Below are 21,796 nucleotides of genomic sequence, written 5' to 3'. Positions count from 1 at the left end.
AAAAAATTTATTTTATGCTTGGATAAACTCAATAGTAACATATAGAATCACTGTTGGGGGAGGTGCTTATCAAAGATCCCAAATAACAAACATTACAGCAAACAATTATATAACAGAATGTCACAAACTAAATATAAGACAAAACTACATATTTATAGATTAATAAAATTCTCATTCTTAAACAATAAATGGTTAGAAATGAAACAAAATAGAACCTCATCTAGATTGAATAACTTATATCAAGTGCCGAAAACAAATAAAACGCTATTCCAAAAGAATTATAGATATACTGCCCGAAAATAATGAACCAATACCATGCAACTAATCATACAAATAATAACATAAGATCCAATCACAATATATTTATATTCTCAATAAAAACAATAGTTTAGAATCTATACTACAACAATAATGGATCATAAAAAAAACGCAATTAAAATAATTCATTATAAAAACATCAACAATATAATCATTCCTGTAATCAACTTAAAAATACACGTGAATACACATTGTATTCTGTGTTCGTCAACTGACTAATTTTATATGTTTATATTTAAATATATTTTTTTTTTCTTTGTTCAGTTAAAAAAATATCTAAAAATATATATATGACTTTATAAAATATTAATCAATTAGTACTGTAACAAGGCTGTTGCATAATTCAATTAACTCTTTAATTTAACTTATATTGATCCACTGAAAGGACTATCAGTCCCTTGGGGCCACAGAGTGTGTGTCATCGTAATGTTACTTTTTGTGGAGCTTTATTATTTTGTGTTTTCCTCAGTTTGATTACATGTTTTGTGTTCAGTCCAATTAAAAAAAAAAATTATATATATATATATATATATATATATATATATATATATATATATATATATATATATATATATATATATATATATATATATATATATATATATATATATATATATATATATATATATATATATATATATATATAAATAAATATATAAATAAATATATAAATAAATAAATAAATAAATAAATAAATAAATAAATAAATAAACCTTCGATATCGCAATGTTTCAAGATTAACTAAACTTACAGAAATCCAAAACGAATAAATCAGAATGGTCAAAAAGTTTCTGCAACTCGTCAAGCTCAGACTCTTGCATACTGTACATGTGATCTGCTTGAACTTCATCATTTCTGGGACTATAAACAGACATTTTAAAGAATTTAATGATGAACAAATATAACCGAATCAAAGTCCAAACACACAAACTAAGACAGAAATATGATATGCAACTCAAATGAATGTACCTTGTACCACCAAACAGAAATAGCCGGTCATTTACAATGCAACAGCATTGTCTCCTTCGAGCACATGGGCTTTCTCCTTTGTATATAACCTCAGACCAGCTGTTAGTTTCTAAAATTGAAATCAAAAAATAGAGAGGGAGGAAAAGTAAAAAAAAAAAATCATGATTACAGGAGAATTTTCCTTTTCAAATGGAATTTTTATCTTGTTTTCCCATTTGAGAGATCACCTTTTTTTAATGCAAGGTTATGAATGTTGGTACATGTGAACATAATGCTTGAGTCAAGTTGAAGTCAATATCATTATCAGACCACTGTTGTACTTGTCTTGCAAGCAAAACAAATTTGCATTTAATACACTGGGCACATTACACTGTAAAAAGATTGATTCTTAGATCAGTATTAATATTGTACAACAAAGTAAAAATTTCTCCATTGCTTTTAATTTTTATATGAAGCTTTTCTAGAATGAATTACACTCCACTCATACTTCTGGTTATGGTACCCAGTAATGCAAATTTTTCCAAAATATTCACATACTTCCGAATTTTTCATTGGTCACAATAGATTGTGATCACACACATTTATATTATGTAAGATGATTCAAACACATGTGCATGAAAATATAGTACAGTCGAATACCGTTTTAATGAATATACTGTTATAGCAAAAATCTTGTTTTAATGAACACTTTTCTAATCCCCGAGATAAGTTTACATAAGAACAATGCATAAACCTGGAATTCCTTTATAACGAAATTTTGTTGTAACGAAGTGATTTCTTCAGCCTCTTGAAGTTCGTTATAACAGGATTTGACTGTACTCAACTGACAGGCCAGGGACAGGGAACAATAACTTTTATAGGTTATATTTACTGTAAATTCTTCCATTTTTTTAAAATTTATTTTATGTTAAAATTCAAGACCTGTTCCTCACCAATGCAAACTATAAGTAAATGAAATTCTGAAACCAGCTTTCATTAAATTGTTCAGCTTCTCTCCCTGACCAGCATAAAAGGATAAGTGCTTATTGTTTTCAAGTAGGAATGTTTCAAAACAAAAGTGGGGTAACCAATGTGACATGATTGTTTTTTGAGAAAATAAAGGTTAAAATAGACCCCTACTCCATTTCCCTGAAATGCAATAAGAAATGTCATTCTTAAACACATTCTCCACCATTGAAAAACACAAATCATCCACAAGAAAATATACATTTTTATTTATTTTTATGATAAGTCCCCATTTCATTAAAGGTCTATCTTTGGCAGGTTTTTCTGCAATAAGCTGATAGGAAAAATTAAGTCTAAAAAACCCTCTTATCCCAGTAACTATGAAGATAATAGACCAAAGTTTGACCGAAAGCTTGAAATAATTATGTATATTACTTATCAGTTCTTACTTACAACAGCACTTACTTGGATTGAACCGATGAATGTCTGAAAAATGTTTTGATAGCATGGAATTGAAACCACATAAAATGTATATTTCATTTTCATAGACAACTGAAAATAAAAAAGTCCATTAGTTCTGGTTAAGCATACACAAAGGCCACAACAGGCAAATTACCCCACAAGGTAGCTGAAAAAAAAAAAAAAATCAATTTTTATCAATATAAAGTATTACAATAATCTTGAAAAACTGTCTGTTCCATCATGGGGAGCAGGAAATTAAAAAAAAAATTGTGGTATTGAAACAGAGATGCTGATAATTAATGTAATGATAAGGAAAGAAAAAAAAAATTTGAATGTAAAACAAGATCTTATTTAATGCTAAAGTAATTTTAGTTATTGAGATCTAGCTAAATTATCAAAAAACTTCAATAGTATATTTTTGAAACTCAAGTGAAAATAACCATTTATTACCTGCTGAATGGCTCCGCCTACCATTAGGTACCTTTCCACTAGTTTCAGGTATCACCCACCTCATTTCTGTAGTATCTAAATAAGTTATCTGGTAACAATATTTTTCTATCTGTTGATTTTCCCTGTCGAAAGGTCCCCGTCCACCAAAAATGTACATTCTATCATCAACGGCAGATGCTGTATGAAAATCTGTACTTTCAGGCGGTGTTCCCTAATGTGAATACATGCACATATTATAAGTTCTAACATGAACGTAATATAAAAACGGATTACTTGTATATAGCCAAATTATTGCGACAATCCAAATTCATATCAGACATGCATTTGAAATAGACATATTTATTGTAAAATAGAGATTACTGAACCTCTGAATACATATAAACTAATAAATCTTCAAATCTAATGAAATATCGATAATAGCATGTGCCCAGTAGTAATGTGTGTAAATGACAACATGAGGTTATTGAATGTAATTTTTGTAACAGAATCAGCCCCGTGTGTTTTCTGGAAGGTATAACAGACTAACACAGTGAGAAAAGGAAGCATCCCCATACTTCGTATTTAACGGTAATATAACCAATAAAAAACCTTAATAATTCTTGTAATAATGAAGTTTTTCACCTGGTATTTAATATTATACCTTCGTATTTAACGGTAATATAAACAATAAAAACCTTAATAATTCTTGTAATAATGAAGTTTTTCACCTGGCCGACAATCAAAAAACTCCATAATGTTTAGGCCATGTTTTACACGTGATTCACTCATAATTAGTCTATGTTTTGGACTACGTTCCTAGTTTTCTTGTTTATAGTGGATTTTAGAGGATTTAGCTTTCCTTTCATTTTGAGTGCTACTGTACACAAGTGAAGCTTAAATTTAATACCAAGAGTACAACTATATATTGGGGAAAGTTCAAATAACTAATTGAAATTATGAAAGAACTGTAATGGATTTTTCAATTATAATGAGCATTAAAAAAATGATTAGAAGAAAAATGCCAAAATTATGTGGATTTCACAGTTTGTACTGTATAATAACTGTTTTAATGGGAATTAATTTTTTAACAGCAGTTCCAGTGAAAGACATGAAATATCTAAATGCATGCTATAATGAGGTGCAGTGTAAAAAGAGGGCATCATAATAAAAAAATAAACATTGCGAATGGTGATCTAGAAATATTGAAAAATACCCACACTTGGTGAAATGTCTTCCCACGTGAATGTGACTAGATTTATTCTGTGCAAAACTTCAGCAAACATTTCTGTTTCCTCTTCATATCCTCCCCATACATACATATAGCTCCCAATGACACATGAAGTGTGGCCATCAACTGCTTTTGGAATGGGCCCACTGACTTTTGGAAGAGTCCATTTCCTCTCCTCTACAATCAAAAATGGTTCAAACATCAGAATGAAAATATTGATAATTTTCAACTACTTCACATACGAAATGTTCACCACAAAAAGTGTAACCCAGCATTATACTTTCACATGTCTGAAGACAAAGCAATACAGTCCATGGAGCTTAGTGTGATCACATCGGGACTCTGGGTTTCTGATAACAATAATTGAATGATAACTGTATCCAAAACAAATCCTGTTTGGTGACCATACATGCCTTTTGTTCTAACAGGGCATATGGTAAATGAGTAATTGGCAAAAAACAAGACAACTGTTTTTTCTTACCATATTATTGGTTGCAAAATGGTCAATCATTCCTTTTAATATTTCAAAAAATGTGACTCCCCCCCCCCCACTTTAAACTAAAATCTTGCATTTGTAAACTGAAGAGCCAAAAAAACTGGTACAGGCATGTGTATGCAAATAAAGAGATATGGGCCCAATCAGAGTACGGCGCTGCGGTCGGCAACGCCTATATAACACAAAAAGTGTCTGGCATAGTTGTTAGATTGGTTACTGCTGCTACAATGGCAGGTTATCGAGATTTAAGTGAGTTTGAACGTGGTGTTATAGTCGGTGCACGAGAGATGGGACATAGCATCTCCGAGGTAGCGATGAAATTTGGATTTTCACATATGACCATTTCACGAGTGTACCGTGAATATCGGGAATCCGGTAAAAAAATTAAATCCACGACATCGCTGCGGTCGGAAAAAGATCATGCAAGAATGGGACCAACGACGACTGACGAGAATCATTAAACATGACAGACGTGCAACCCTTCCGCAAATTGCTGCAGATTTCAATGCTGGGCCATCAACAAGTGTCAGCGTGCGAAACATTCAACGAAACATCATCGATATGGGCTTTCGGAGCCGAAGGCCCACTCGTGTACCCTTGATGACCGCATGACACAAAGCTTTACGCCTCGCCTGGACCTGACAACACCAACATTGGACTGTTGAGGACTGGAAACATGTTGCCTGGTCTGACGAGTCTTGGTTCCAATTGCTTCGAGCTGATGGACGTATACGTGTATGGAGACAACCTCATGAATCCATGGACCCTACACGTCAACAGGAGACTGTTCAAGCTGGTGGAGGCTCTGTGATGGTATGGGGAGTGATACGACTCTGACAGGTGACAGGTACGTAAGCATCCTGTCTGATCACCTGCACCCATTCATGTCCATTGTGCATTCCGACGGACTTGGACAATGCGACACCCCACACGTCCAGAATTGTTACAAAGTGGCTCCAGGAACACTCTTCTGACTTTAGACACTTCCGCTGGCCACCTAAATCCTCAGACATGTGAACACTATTGAACATATCTGGGATGCCTTGCAACGTGCTGTTCAGAAGAGATCTCCACCCACTCTTACTCCTACAGATTCATGGACAGACATTAGTCGAGTCCATGCCACGTCGTGTTGCGGCACTTCTGCGGGCTCGCGGGGGCCCTACACAATATTAGGCAGATGTACCAGTTTTTTTGGCTCTTCAGTGTATATTCAGCTATTATGAGACATTCAAATGGAACTGCGTAATTTATATTACAATGTTTTTTCTTTTTAAGTACATGTTTTATGGATCCCTTGAGAAAATCTTGGGGGAAAAAGAAATTTGAATCCGGTGAACTGAAAAATACCGAAGAAATTACAAAAGCAGCTCCATGTATACATGGATCACAACGAATACTGATTAGGACATTAACCTTTTACCGGCCGAATTCAGATTCCAACTGATTTTCATTTTTTTTTGTAAATTTCTCCTTCTGATTTTTTAGTTAAGAGATATCAATCGAGAAATTAAAGAAAAAAAATTTCCCTATGCATTTTCTTGAATGTTCTCGATTGGGAACATTGATTCATTGTCTTCCCGATTGGGAACATTGGCCGGATGTGACTAAACATATTTTTCGCAGTGAAGCCATCTGTACAGGATGATACAAAATTCGTCATCATTTAATAAATTTATTTTAAAAATTAAAGAATACATATAGAATTTTAAAATGATAGAAATAAATTTCTCTCAAATATACTCAAAAGGCATGTATATCTGGATTATAATAAAGAACTTATGAACTGAAATGCTGGTCTAAAATTCACAAAAGAATACATGCATACAGGTTTAGGTTTATGTATGGATCCAATGGCAAGTTAAAAGATTATTTAAAAATATAAAGATAAAATATTATTTACAACTCTGTGGTACCTAAAGGCACAGGCTCCGAAGACTGCTTACCCTAGCATATATTTCCATTTTATATGGGAAACCATTGTTTGAGCAAATCATCCAAATTTTAAATCCAAAGCGAATCTGTTTTCCCCATATAAACATCTTACTTGAATGATGACCGTAATACGGTACCATTGATTCATCGATGCTTAGTTTACCATGAAACAACCTAAACTGAATGAATTTTTCATTTAAGTCATCATAGATAGCCAACTCATCACCGGGTTGTAAGAAAGAGTTATCCATCAAATGGAAGTTCTTTTTTTTATCCTCTAAATTTATTTCTCGGCATAAGAGTGGGGACGATCAGTACTGCTGTGTCTTCTGAAAGTACCCCAATAATCATTTTCACTTGGTATTCCGTGATACCCACTTAGCAAAACCAATCCAAAAAAATTTGCTTTTCCACTCAATTTTCAAATTCGATCCATGTTGTGTGACATAAATATTTCTCATCTCAGCCAAGTAACTGAGGTACTCTTGCAATAAAAATTTGAAAAAATATCAATCGAGCCGGCTTGCACTTAGCTTAGGAAACTTATGACTGATTGCTTCAGTAGATTCGCTTATTATATTTTGGTCGAATGCAGTAATTTTTTTACACTTCGGTTGCATGAATTTTAGTCGTTTGGCACTTGACGTTTTCTTATTTTTTGACTGGGTAATTATCTGATCTTTGAAATGGCAATTTTGATGCAGAAGGCATGTTGATAGGATCTGCAAATTCCCCCACAAATAAACTACGTGGTGATTTTAAAACACTTAGATATCCACAAACATCTGCAGGAATGACTGGGCCAAACATGTTGTCATTGATGTCTTCCTCATCTGTAACCCGCTCATTTTCATCAGGCAGTAGCTGGCACATTTCGAATTCTTCATCAGAAAGATGTGATACATCAGAATCTCTCAAACTCAGTCAAATAAGCTACTAGTATAACAAAAAAGATGGTAAAAAGAGGTGTAGAAAGTCACAAGACCAGATATCAACTGAGAACTGAAAGACCAACATACCAACAAAATCACTCAAAACATAGAGGGAAGGCAGGAAGGGGGGGGCAACATCAGTCACAGAAGAAAAGGGGGTGCAGCATATAAACATCGGAATGTGAAATTTGATACTTTTCTTTCCTTTTCAGACACACCAGAAAGAGGGAAAAAGCAATAAATTGTTTTTTGGAATGCCACTCCTCTGCATTGCACTTAGAATAGTCAGTAGTGGCCAATGTTCCCAATTGGGAACAATCATAGGAAACGTTCCCTGGAATTCGAAGAAAATTTTTTTTCATCTCAATGAGCATTTCTTATCATTCTTGGCAATATTCTAGAATTTAAAAAAAAATTGAGATGCATGTATGTTTACAAAATCTATTTTAATAATTAAAACATAAACTAGGAGATATTTTGCCTTGAAAATGGGTGATTTTAAAATAATAAATTGATATGATAAAAGCTGAACCGAATAACTTTTGTCTTTTCTAAATTAAGTTCAGAACATTATATGTTCAGGGGAAAAAAAATCAGCTATTTCCGTGAAAGAAAAGTATATTTTTTGAATTAATCAAAAGTATAAGTATGTTCTCAATTGGGAACATTGGCCGTTAAAAAGTTAAGTACGGAATGTTTGTCAACAAGGGAGCCCCAAAGCAGAATGTGGCGAAATGTGCGATGCAGAACAATCTGGAAGAATTTTAAGAAAAGTGTAGAAAAAAGCTATTATACATGGGAATTTTTACCACAGAACATTTTCAATCGGCTGAGGGCTCATTGCAGAACAATGCAACACATTCTGCTTTAGCCTCCTACATGGTTTTGCAATCCGATGATAGAGCGCTTACGGGGGGGGGGGGGGGGGGGAGAAGAGGAATAAGTTTAGATAAACCTAACCTTAGCTTCAGAATGAGCAAAAAAAAAACTTTTAACACGAAAAAAAAAATTGATAACAATTTCACACATCTCAATAACTATAAACATATTTTTTCCATGTTATGATACTGGTCTGGTCTATGCAAAAGTGGATTCTAATAACATAGCTGCCAACTTTTGAAAATGAAAATTCGGGAGATTTTCGCGCAAACCCGTATATTATACTAAAACCACTCCCTAATAAATACAATAGGGATTTTCCAAACATAAGTTAAAGCGTAGGGAATAAAATCCCTACTGAAGTCAAATTAAAATAGGGATTTTACACACATGGAAGTTAAACCCTTGGGAATAAAATTCCTACGCAAAAAACAAGTGAAATTGGAGGCCAAAACTTCAATGATGTAAAAATAAATATTGTGTTCAATCAGAAACACTGTGAACAAACATTCGGCGCGAATGACCCCAAAATCATCGGAAGATGAAGGAAAACACCGTCAATTTTTGAAGAACACTGACTTTTTGTGACACTTGCTTGATGTTTTTTTTTCATTTCACGAGTGATGATGACAGTCTTTCCATGACCGATGTTTATGTCCGTAACACAACTTGTACAAAAAGGAAAAGTCAGCCCTCTTCTGGAACGTTTGATGAAAGGAAATTCATCGGAATAAGTATCTTTAAAATTGATTAAATATGTTTTGCTTATCATTATTCATGCTTTGTTATATCGCACGTACGTAACTTCAACAAAAGAAATTTTGACCATATGCGCGTCACTAGAATCTTCAATTATTATCCAGGACTATTGGCTGCTAAACCATTTCCCTGCACGATAAGACAAACAACTTTCTTGTTACCATCAGAGGGTTTGTAAAACTTCCTTAAAAAGGGAATTTCCCCATTTACAACGTGTGACGTCATTTCGAAAGGGGAAAAAAAAAAGAGGCTTCATGCCCCACAAGAAATTCCTTAGGGATTGTTTTCATAAGCGGGGATTTTTTTAATGAAGTAGGGAATTTTTAGGAACAATTAGGGATTTTTGTGATTTTCGTAAAAATTCTGGAGATTCCCGAAAAATTCGGGAGACTTGGCAGCTATGTAATAAGCGGTGTCGACTGCATGACCCACAAATTAAACCTATGGGTTGCACACAATGCAAGTTATATTTTTAGATCTCATCAACCATCTGTCGTATTGGTATAATGGCCACTCAAGTATTACGTAAGCAGATTTTCAGCCATTTTTAACCCCCTCCTGGCAAAAGTCAGCAAAACACCGACCCCCCTCCCCTCCCACTGTCCAGCAGCTTAGAATATTTCATATCTTCAAAAAAGGGTGGTTGATGACGTAAGCAACCTTCAAACCCCCCTCCCCCCTTGTCATCAAAAGTCAGCAAATCTGGAACCCCCCTAGATGCTGACGTAATACTTAAATGACCCCGAAATAAAAAATTGGAATTTTTTATGCCCCCCCCCCTCCTCATTGCTCCAATTTCCAATTAGAAAGTTGTTGCCCCGTTTCTCCTGATGCAAACAAGAAAAAATTCTATGTTTTCAGGTGCAATGTTCACTAAGATATTTGAATTCAAGAATTATGAAAGAATAGCAAAAACTTAACGGGCAACACTTCTTTTCCTCATTGATACACTCCTTTCCCAACTTTTCTCAGATTTTTGGATTCAAATATCTGCAAAAAAATATTGCACTTGGAAACTGATATTTTTTGTCGACCTCAGAAGAGACAGGGTAACAACTTTCTAACTGAAAGTTAGAAGGGGGACCGTATGAAAAAATTTATATTTTTCATTTGTCTACACACTATTTTCTCTCTCTTAAAACTGGTGCGCTATAATGTTTGAACACCATTTGAGTATTTTTTAAATTGAAACTATATACCTATACGATGGGCGGTTGATGAGATAAAGGCCACATTAGTACTTACAGGACACCCTGTACATTTAGATAAATACAAAATATAGATCCCTTCAGAAATTTTTCAGCCAAGAAACTGAATCTGGTCAACTGAAAGAAACTGACCAAGATCTCTAGATCCACCCTTGGTTATAATTGACCTGACGCCTGCGATTTGTCAAACCCTTCTAGTGGCCTAAAATTTCGATAGAAGAAATCCTTGTCTCTCCAAATACAGATTCTACATACACACCCCTAATTTTCGTGACGTGAAATAATGACGATCACATAGCAGCTAAATGACAAAACTTAGTGGATGTCCAACGTAGTTTTTCACAGATGAGAGCCCCCCCCCCCCAAACTGATGTCAGAAAACTGTTTACAATTTGAACGGGCAGGCATTCCCCAATCCTGAGAGATTAAAAAAATAAAAAATTTCTCATTCGCAATATTGTAGAAACAAAGTGAATTTACACTAAATCGCAGTCTTTGAATGCCGGTAGATAGCCGCCAAAGTATCTTAATTTCCAGCATGTTTAACCTGCAGGGGGACAAAAAAAACCACTCTCAAATTAGAAAATTGAGTATACTGTTTCTCATTCATGGATGCAACTACATATCTTGTTATCTTATTTTTAAACCACCCATGGTTACATCAATACAATAAAGTAAATTGCTTCAATTGTACTTCAAAGTAGTAAAACCTTTTTTTAAAGTTGTGCGATCGTGATCCACAGTAGAAAGAGGGGAAAAGTTACAGAGGTTTTTCTTTGTATTTTTTCTTCTTCTTGGAACTAGGAAAGAAATATGGTTCTCACATCTCCTCAAGGAAAGGACAATTGTAGAGTAAAAGGTTTAGACAATAGGTTGTTTTTGACATGTAGGCTCTTGAGGGTGCAGTCAACTAGTCATGGTTCCAGACAAGGTTGATTGCCTCTGTCAACTCCCCACCTTCCTCTGGAACCATACTGAAAGTCATTGAACATTTTTTGCGGTTGGCGAACAAAAATTTCACTTCCGGATGTTTGCACGTGTCAAATGGTTGCATGGACACTCAAAATTTGACAAATCCGATCTATTATTTATTTGCCAAATGAAATATTTTGTCACGATTTGGCACAATGCCAATCAGCAGTGTGAACTCTGAAACTAATATACATTGAGCACTTAGGAAAAATACGCTTGAATTTCTTGGCAAAATAAAATAGACAGACACAGGATTTTCTTGGGAGGGTGAATTTTTCGTTTTTTACAGCAGGAAACACTATTCCCTCCCTGCTGCAGTCATGGCCTTCCTCATCTTGCAACATGGGCCTACTAATTAGATTTTTCACGGGCCACTCAATAGTGAATTTCTTGTGAAAAAACAAAAAATAAGAATCATCTCACTCCTCAAGCTGGAGACCTGTCAGTCTCACCCTAGTGGGGCCATAACGCCAGTGTTTCCTAACTGATTCATAAATCATAACTCTTTTTTATTCGAAAAATTGTTATTTTTGATGAAATCTAAACGAGAAAGGAAAAAAAAACTTGAGAAAAAAATACACAATTTTGATGCTGTCAAAACTTTCTTTTGACGTTTGAACATAATAGGTTTTTCAAGAGAACTGTTTTTATTATTTTGATAGCAGTTTTTTTAGTGTTATTTTTCAAGATTTTTTCGGGCAACAATATCTGGGCCTTGCTTATAAGCATAGGTGCAAACGTTTAATCTCGGCTCATGGCCCCCCTCCCTAATATTTGGCACAGTCCCCATAATAGGGTTGAGAATTGATTAAAAGTGTCAACTGATTAATCAAAAATTTTTAATCGATATTTTAATAGAATATTTTTGAACGCTAACCATTCAGAACAAATGTAGTATATTGGTAACACTAATTTGATACAAAAAAATATCCGTTTCATGCACTTATTCACTATACATATATTAAGTATAAATATATTAAGAAATTCTGGCCATCTCTGCATAAAGTAATTTAATACGCTATATATACAGTCGAATCCTGTTTTAACGAATACCGTTATAATGAAAATTTCTTTTAGCGAACACTTTTCAATCCCCGAATAAGTTTATATAGGAACAACACTAGGTAACCTGTAATTCCTTTATAACGAAATTTTGTTTTAACGAAGTGATTCCTCCGGCCTCTTGGTGTTCGTTGTAATGGGATTCGACTGTACTTGTCATATCCTGGTTGGATCTTGTCTTTTAGAAATTCAGTTGTTTTAGGTTAGTCACTGATTTAGAAACTACACTGCTCAAAACAATTAGGGGAGCAAGCAAAAAAGTGAAGAAAACCGTGTGAGACAGCCACGTATTGGCATACAATGGACAGTACACGCGTATCAATGCGCAATACAGAAAAAAGATGTAAAAAAATTTGGAATTAAGATTTAATTCTTTGAAAATATGGAAAAAACGTGAAAAGATGATTTAGGGCAACAATTTGGTTACATGTAAACGATAAAAAAAAGTACTGTTTAGACATGATGCATGAGTTTTAATAGGGCGTGTGGTCTCCTCGAACAGCTAAGACTGCTGCACACCTGTTTGCCATGGATGCGATGAGGTTATCGATCAGACTTTGGGGAATACTGTTCCACTCCTCAAGAAGTACAATCTGCAAGTCTCGGACAGTAACAGGCGGCCTTGGTCGCGCAGCAATGCGTCGTCCGAGCATGTCCCAAACATGCTCGATTGGATTCAGGTCAGGAGAGCACGCTGGCCATTCCATACGCTGTATTGTTTCAGCTTCAAGCATGTGCTCCACCAGACGAGCTCTATGCGGTCGGGCATTATCATCCTGGAAAACAAAGGAATCTCCAATGGCTCCAGCGTAAGGGATGACATGAGGTCGCAGTATCTCGTCTGCATAACTTCAGGCCGTCAAAGTGCCATTCCGAATGATATGCAGGTCCGTACGTCCGCCTATGCTGATTCCACCCCATACCATCCAACCAGATCGTCTGTATTGTGACCTTCCACGAACGAATGCGGGGTTATTTCGAGTGCCCCTGTCCCTCCATACCAGAACACGTAAGGTGTCACATTCCAGACTGAATCGGGACTCGTCTGTAAACAGCACTTGGCTCCAATCATGTTGCTCTCAATCTCGATGTTCAGCAGCCCATCTTCTTCGGGCCGCACGGTGGCGTGAGGTCAACGGAATGCAGACCATTGGCCTACGTGCATAGAGCCCTCCCTCACGAAGCCGATTACGTACTGTTTGGCTGGACTCCCTTCGTCCTGTTGCCAAGAGCAACCGTCTTTGCAGCTGCGTAGCATTCTCTGTTCTGTTTCGACGGGCTGTTAACCGTATATACCGGTCATCAGTTGCTGTAGTGGCGCGTGGCCGACCTTGCCCTGGTCGACGTCTAACATTTCCTGTTTCTTGGAATCGATTCCACAGCCTTGCAACAACACTTCTGGCGACTCCAACAGCGTCCGCGGCACTACGTTGTGTTTGCCCGGATTCCAGTCTGCCTATAACACGCCATGCCATGGATTCCGGCAAATCACGTTGTTGAGACATCCTCAAGTCACCTTGTCTCAAAAAAAAAATTCTGCGCAATCGAATTTCACAGTTACGGCAGTAAAACAGATGTTTCTGCAACATCCCGATTTCTGCCCTTATCTCCTTTTTCTGGTTTTTGACGTCATGAACTTTGATTTGCATATGAAGTTTTCTTCTTCCGTTTCCTGCTAGGCTCTAAATTATGGATGATTCATTTTATGTTACTTATCGGTATACATCTTCAGGTAATTTTGTTAAAACCATGTGCTCCCCTAATTGTTTTGAGCAGTGTACTTTTGATCTGTTTCCTTTTAAAAAAACTTTAGGAAATACCTACAAAAGGGTTTTACTCCCAAATGATACTGGGAGGGGGAGGTAGGTTTGATGTTTCTCGAATATGCCAAAACTGCTTTTCACAGTAGAGACAATATATTTTGGGTTTATCTTTAAACAGAATGCCGAAAAATGTTCATAAAAATTAGTGATTAAAGAATATGGCCATTGATCTAAAATGTTATGTATAGATGAACATAATTTAAAACATTCAATTGATTTTGTTAAATTAATCAACTAAATTTATAAACTTTTAATGGAAGTTTTAACAGGAATGATAGAGTCGATTAATAAACTGAAATTTTGAACTGCAATGGGACCACCCCTAATAACTAGAGATATTGGGTTGGAATCTTCATAATATTTCAAATAACTTTACACCTATGCTTATAAGGGGGGAGGGGGGGAATATGGTGCAATCTCAGCATCGAAATAGCAAAACACCTGTAAAAATAATAACAACGATACCAGAATGATAACATCATCCATGATTCCGATCAGCACAGCATCTACAATACTTACATAAGCTTAAGAAAAATATATTAAAAAAAAAAATATTGTCAACTCACTGATATTGAAGCAGTGCAAGGTCTCAGATGAATGAAAATCATTTCGGCCACCTAACAGATAAATATTACCCCCATACTCCACAACAGTATGACCATAACGCTGAAAAGGTATGGCCTTTTCACTTTCCGCTGTGTATTCAAGTTTACTCAATCTCAGTGTGTCTAGAAAATTCAAGATGATATAAAAGTTATTTCATATATATTTCAATGCTCAATCATAAAAAAATACCTACATATTAAGCTAGAAATTATTATATATAGAATCAGTACCACCTAAACTACAGGTCAAATTTGTTATATTTGTTACAAAGGAACAATGGTATTTCAAAAAACTATTAAAAAACAAAAACTTCACCCAAATTAAATAGCAGCAAACAACAAACCGATTGGGGAACAGTTATGGTATAATTCCTGTTTTCATTGGTATATTTCCCTTCTAGTATGTTGGCTCTTTTCTTCCTGGCCAGCAATGGTCACAATTTTTTTTCCATTTGTTTCTTTTGTCCACTATTATTATTTCTAGGAGTTGCCATTCCTTTTTTTACTGTTGGTTATCATCTGAAGGTGATGGCACCCCTTAGAGGTTGCTAGTAATAATGGACATTTGCATAGAGAGCCACTTTGAATTAATCGAGTCCGTTAGTTTGTTTTGCAGTTTTTTTTGTTGGTTTACACATTGTATCATATATGTACCGTTTTCCTAGCATAATATATTGTTTTTCTCTGTTAGAATATCTCATTTTGGATGTTTTATCAGATTGTACATTTCATGTTGTAATTTTTAGTCATTTGTTGCACACTAGCCTTTAATAATTTTAATCCTGCAACAATGTTTTTATTGAACCCAGAGACTGTTTTTGACCAAATCCAGAGGTTTTTTGCCCTGACCATTAAATTTAAAAGAGTCCTAGTTCTCATTACTTTCAATCTTGTACCTCGTCTAAAATGATTTAAATTTCAATCTTGATCCCTTATTTAGTCTTAGAATGTTGTTTCGCTTTTTTTCTTTGGCAATATGTTTGTTGGCTTTTCCTTTAGCAAGAAAGACGTCCAAAAGCATGACTCCATTTCACTCTTGGCAACATCTAGTCATACTTTCGGGTGCTCTTCTTGCCAAAGAAAGAAAAATCATCAAAAGGAATTATACTACAGCAGGGTTCATACAAAATTTCCTAAATAAAAATTACGGAGTTTTTAAAGGAGTTTCAAGCAGTTTTTAAGGAGTCGTGACAAACTTCATAACTTACAAGTTTTACAACAACAAAAAAAAGGCGGGCACATATGCAAATTTATATATATATTTTTAATTTGCCAAAGAAATTGTCCCTCTTTTCAAAAATAGACGTAGAAGTTGTTCAGAAATTACAACTTTTGATTTGTTACTCAGCATCATAAAAATTTATAAAATAATCAATCCACATACATACTTTTCTGTTGTCATCAAAGTGTTCTAAAACCTTCAAGTTTTGGTCAAAAATATAACTCGTAACAGCATCACATAAATTATAAAAATTTTAAGAGATTGATATTCATTCCCCCTCCCCCAATTATTCAAAATAAAAACCACAGCTGACAAAAAGATTTTTTTTACAAAATTATTTATATTTGCAGCAACTCTTTATTCACCTCTCGCTTAAAATAAATCAACACATGCACAAATTCTTTAGAATTAAGTTTTTCAATTTTCCTTCTTGTTTTTCAGTTATACTCAGAGAGAAATTGTTGCAAAATGAGAGCAAATTTCAGGACATACAACATGATGTTTGGAGATTTAGCACTCGTTATTTGGCAAAATTTTAAAATTAACTCTCAATTCGGCGGACTAGCTCTTATACTGTAATTCATGAAATGAATTTTTTTTTTCCCATGAAACATTGGGATTTGATGCAATGACGATCGACCATAGTAATTTCTCCTGCTTGCAGGGGAAATTTTTTTTTGAAAACTGAAACCGTGGTCAGTTGTTGCGAAACACTGAACTAAACTAGAGTAAACCCTCTTCAGCTATAGGATTAAGGATATAATCGGGTTCCAGGATGAAAATCCAGATAATTTGAATAAGGAGCTGCGGTTACCACAATCCGATTTTTGTGGACAAAATCTAGAGCTGGAAGATAGGGGAAAGGGGTGGTGTTGAAGTATGAAGGAATAAAACACTCTTCCTGAGGAAGAATCGTTTCATTGCACGCGAAAACAAAACTTTTTTTTGTGCCCTTTTCCGAAAATCTGGGAATTTAATGAATTTTTTCTCCCACAAAACATCATGATTTGATGCAATGACGATCGACCATAGTAATTTCTGTGGCTTCCACAGTGGTGACTTTATTTTTAAACGAAAACCGTGGTCGGTTGTCGCGAAACACTGGACTAAGTAAAACTATCTTCAGCTGTACGATCAAAAATATGATCAGGGTTTCATGATGAAAAAAAAGCCAGATGAGGGGCCGATAATTTGAATAAGGAGCTGCGGTTACCACAATCTGATTTTCAGGGGAAAAAAGCGGGAACTTGGCAGGAAAATCCCATATGCATCTAAATTCAATTTCAATCTGCCAAATTTTGTAGAGGACTGAAAAACTCTTTCAAATTTTACGTAACTTCTTTTTTCATAAGATAAAATACTGCTTAAAAAAATAAAAAATTTTAAAATATTAATATATACATATTTTTAAATACCTTCCCCTTAAAAATTTGGAGAGGAGTGAAATTAATATTCAAAATGATTTTCTCGTATAATTCTAAGTTAGACTATGGAAGATGGGAGGAAGGCGTGGCGCTGATGTACGAAGGAATAAAGCACGCTCCCTGGGAAAGAATCGTTTCGTGGCACGCGAAAACAAAACTTTTTTTGTGCCCTTTTCTGAAAATCTGGGAATTTAATGCGCTGAGCTTTGTCATTGTACATACTATATAGGAGAAATATAAGTAATTCTGTTTCTTCTCCAAGGCTGGGATTTACAGTGTTTAAAGTTTTTTAAAAGAGCTTTTTAAAATTTGAAAAAAAATTTAACCAATAAGATTATCAGTTGCATTTGCACGAATGTAATCTATGAGCTTTTCTTTATTGGTTGGATTTTCCGAGTTTTATAAAAGGGATTTTATCAAACTTTCATAGTGCAATCCCGGCCTAAGGTACATACAAGGCAGGTATTTTGAGTTTCCAAGTATACAAAAAAATATTGACGCAGAAAAACGCAAAAATACACTATAGGAGTAAGATGTCAATTTTAGCGCAGAGTTCCCACCACTGGTAGTAGCATCATTTTCTGGCAGGAATGACATAGTTAGAACTTAGCTAACTTCTTTATTTCAATTTCATTGTCAATTTTTTTGATAGCACAATTCTTCTTTTCCCATTTTTCTCAGAATATTACAAGCGGGTGTGACCACTGTAGTCCGACGAATCAGGTGCCGTTATCTCTTAGCTGCGCTGGTTGTCGGCAGAGCTCAAAGCAGCTTGAAAGGTTCTTGCATTAAGAACTCAATGCAGCTTTGGCAGAGCTGTTCCCACCCGCTACAGGGTGGCTCTTTGAAGTCCCTATAAAGAAATCTCCCTACCCACCGACACGCCATGTTTTCTTTTCCTTCTTTTTTCCAGGGACTTTCTTTCAGCATCAAGTACTACTCATCATCAATCATTCATCAACCTAGCAGGAAATATTCCAGGGTGGGGGAAAAAGTCTACATTTTTTTTAGAAACAGCTGGAAGGATTTTAAGGGTCCTTAAAAAGGAAATGAAAATTAATGACTTTTTAAGCACTGTACGAACCCTGTATAGCTGTTCTACAAATCATATACAAATGCTTTTACTAGATCAGTATTCCCAACTTTTTTTTATCCTGATGCACCTTTATAAAAGACACACTGCGATATATACAAGGTTAAAAAACTTGAAATTTCGAATTAGCATTAGCCCCCCCCCCCCCCCCCCCCCAGAATCCATGTGGAGGAAGTCCAAAAACTGGAAAGCCTTATAACCTGGTCTACAACAGCTTTCAATCTTTAAGGCAGTGCACGACAAAAAAAATTCAATGACCCCCCAATGGCTGGTAAGTAGTACTTGATTCCTGCACTAGCATCTTAACAGAAACCCAACAGGGCTCTGGGCTTCGAGGCAGATAGGGCGTACCTACACCCCCCATAGAATTTTACTTAATTTGAGATCATTTTTCTATTAAATATGGGTTTTCATTGATACTTAAATAATTTCCTCATTAAATATGACATTTCATTAATTTGTGAATCTTTTTTTCATTGGGTATGAATTTCTTTAATTCTGAAATTATTTCCTTACCAAATATTAATTTTTTCATTAATTCTGTGATTTTTTTTTTCATTAAATGTGGAATTTTCATTAATTCAGAGAAATTATTTTCCCATCAAATACGAATAAAAAATGATTGTTAAAATCAAATTTCCCCACATTGGGAATCGTAGCACTAGATGAAAAATTTCACTTAATTAAAATTGTGAATTACAAACCTGTGTTAATTACATAAACATCAATCTTTCCTCTCATATTATAATTGTCATTGCTGCTATAACCACCAAACGAATAAATATACTTTCCCACAGCAACTGCAGCGTGATTCACACGTTGTAAGCCACTTTGGAGATGAACCGTCCAGTACATGGTATGCTAGGCTGAAAGAATTCAATAACAAAAAAATTGTCTCAATTTGCCATATACATCTGGAATAAACATGATAAAATAACCAATACACAACACTTTCTACTAGTGTATTAAGTAGCGTAGAATGAGCAATTTCAGAGACTCCTCACACAGGGATATTCAGATTTATATCTAATAGGCTCAACTTGAGAGACGAGTTGCTTCTTCTCCCTCTCACACTGCCCTACTAAAAAAAATCTCAAAGTTTGGGAAACTGAGCAAAAATGACAGCTTACATGCCATGCTACACCTCATGAACTAGGTTAATAAAAAAAAAAAAAAATCAAATGTTCAGTGGTTCTAGCAGCGGATGAAGATATTACACAGTTGACGCTCGATATAACAACCCCCTTCATAACTGACATTATTTTGTGAAAAACTTTGCTACTAGCAAGTGAAAGTTAAAACAGAAATTTGGTAGTAATATCAATTGAAATTCTTAAGTTATGCCATTTTATGTTCAGTATGACCACTTTACCCCACTTGACCACTTTACCCCACTTGACCCTATAGACTTTGTTTCAGCAATACAATCAGAGGAATCAGACAAATTTTACGACTTTCTACAGAATCAGGAAAGTGACATGTACCTGAAATTAAAAAATGAGGATTATCATTCCTGTCATATATTATACAGATACCTCAACGAAATCTGATGAGCAACTGCTAATAACGTTAAGGTAAGTCAAATTCACATAATGAATACGCATTTGGAGGAATCGGGCAAATCAGAGTTGCTGCCCTCACTCTGCTACACACAAAAACTAACTGCACTTATCTTGGAGGGATATGGGTTGTTCCCACATACATGTGTATGACCTATATTCACATTGTACCCTTCGATATGTTTATATATGTCAATATGTATTCACATATAGACCCTCTTTCTTCTCAGTTACAAGAGTATTTTTGTACTCCCAATCTAAGGTATAGGGAAATGATGCTATTCACTTGTACCAGAGCCAGTTTTGGGCATTTTTCAAGTGTAAGCGTATATTTTGGTGATAAAAAATTCGCCCCCTCCCCTCCAGCTGGAACCCTAAGAAATTACATCTTCTAGCTCACATAATTCAAGATCTGGCCCTGCGTTATACACCTCTGTTATTTTATCTTTTTTTCTCTCTCGTTCCTTTGCACCAATGCATAAGCGAGAAATCACTAATTTACAAACAGTTTTTGAATTTTTTTGGCTACAATCTAAAACGATAATATTTACACTAACATTACATTATTTACACCAAATAAAAGTTTCACCAGTCCATGTTTGTTAAATTAAGCTGGTAACCGAATGTTAATTTTTATACCACAAACGTCGAGTTAAACCACAAACCAGCATTAACAAATGAAACAAAACCTTTCAAAGAAAATTATACACTTTGCATTCCGATTTATTAGTAAGACGTAGTTTCCATTCCAAAAACACAGCGCAAGTGCGCTATTTGCATCGCATTCTCCCGTTTAAAGCATTAGGAGGAGGAGAGCGAGATGCAAATTATACTCGCGAAACAATAAATAACGAGTCTCAGCTATTGTTAATCTATTACATACATATTCGCAATCAATTATTGGAGATCGTGATAAATAAACAGTCCTCACCACAAAGACAATTTCTTTTAAAAGACAAAAGGAAAATTAATTTCTTCCTATTGAATAACAGCGACCATCACATGAATTAATCGGACTCTAAGCTTGATTGCCGAGAATAAAACACAGGAAATCAATATTTCGCGATGCACAGACAATTTCGGACTCGCTTGCACTTCCCAGAGGCAAAGCTACTTTGTAAAGTGTAATCTTTTCACCTTCCCTTTAGCGACAAATTCCTTTTCCAGCTGAACCCACAAAGTGAATGCTTGTATAGAGGGCACTAGCTCCAACAAAATTTGCATGTATCCACTGAGCTATAAGTAAGCTATAAGTAAGCTCAGTGCATGTATCCTAGATTTATTAGATCAGTGCAAAGATGTATGAGTAGGCTGACCATATTTCTTCGGAAGAAATACGGAAATTGAGATTCCAAATACGGAACATTGCCAATTATTGCCAGAAATGACGCCAAAAGTAAACAAAGTTGCCAAATATTGGAGATATGACTAAAAAAATCAAAATGGAGGGAAATAAAGCATTACTGCAAATTGCAA

General features: G+C 35.1%; 1 protein-coding gene across 2 annotated transcripts in view; it reads right to left on the bottom strand.

The window, feature by feature from the left end:
* Positions 1–21,535, bottom strand: part of LOC149083319 (kelch domain-containing protein 3-like) — a 45,337-nt gene extending 23,802 nt beyond the window's left edge. The window contains exons 1-8 of one of the 2 annotated variants that reach the window (XM_089236554.1): positions 21,252–21,535; positions 19,466–19,627; positions 14,984–15,145; positions 4,341–4,528; positions 3,145–3,355; positions 2,698–2,784; positions 1,288–1,396; positions 1,070–1,179 (exon numbers count right to left, since the gene is read on the bottom strand). In XM_089236554.1, the coding sequence (XP_089092680.1) occupies positions 1,070–1,179; positions 1,288–1,396; positions 2,698–2,784; positions 3,145–3,355; positions 4,341–4,528; positions 14,984–15,145; positions 19,466–19,616 (1,018 nt within the window). In that variant the 5' untranslated portion in view covers positions 19,617–19,627; positions 21,252–21,535. Of the gene's footprint in view, positions 1–1,069; positions 1,180–1,287; positions 1,397–2,697; positions 2,785–3,144; positions 3,356–4,340; positions 4,529–14,983; positions 15,146–19,465; positions 19,628–20,877; positions 20,896–21,251 lie in introns of those variants that run through there. The other variant, XM_089236555.1, reaches the window with a different exon arrangement.
* Between the last annotated feature and the right edge of the window lie 261 nt (positions 21,536–21,796).

The sequence above is a fragment of the Pholcus phalangioides genome, unplaced genomic scaffold (assembly GCF_987345545.1).
Source record: "Pholcus phalangioides strain wild (caught in Gottingen) unplaced genomic scaffold, Ppha-v1.0 ptg000009l_1, whole genome shotgun sequence".
Classification (NCBI taxonomy): Eukaryota; Metazoa; Arthropoda; class Arachnida; order Araneae; family Pholcidae; genus Pholcus; species Pholcus phalangioides.
Note: the sequence above shows the minus strand (reverse complement) of the source record. Positions and strands in the feature narration are given on the sequence as shown.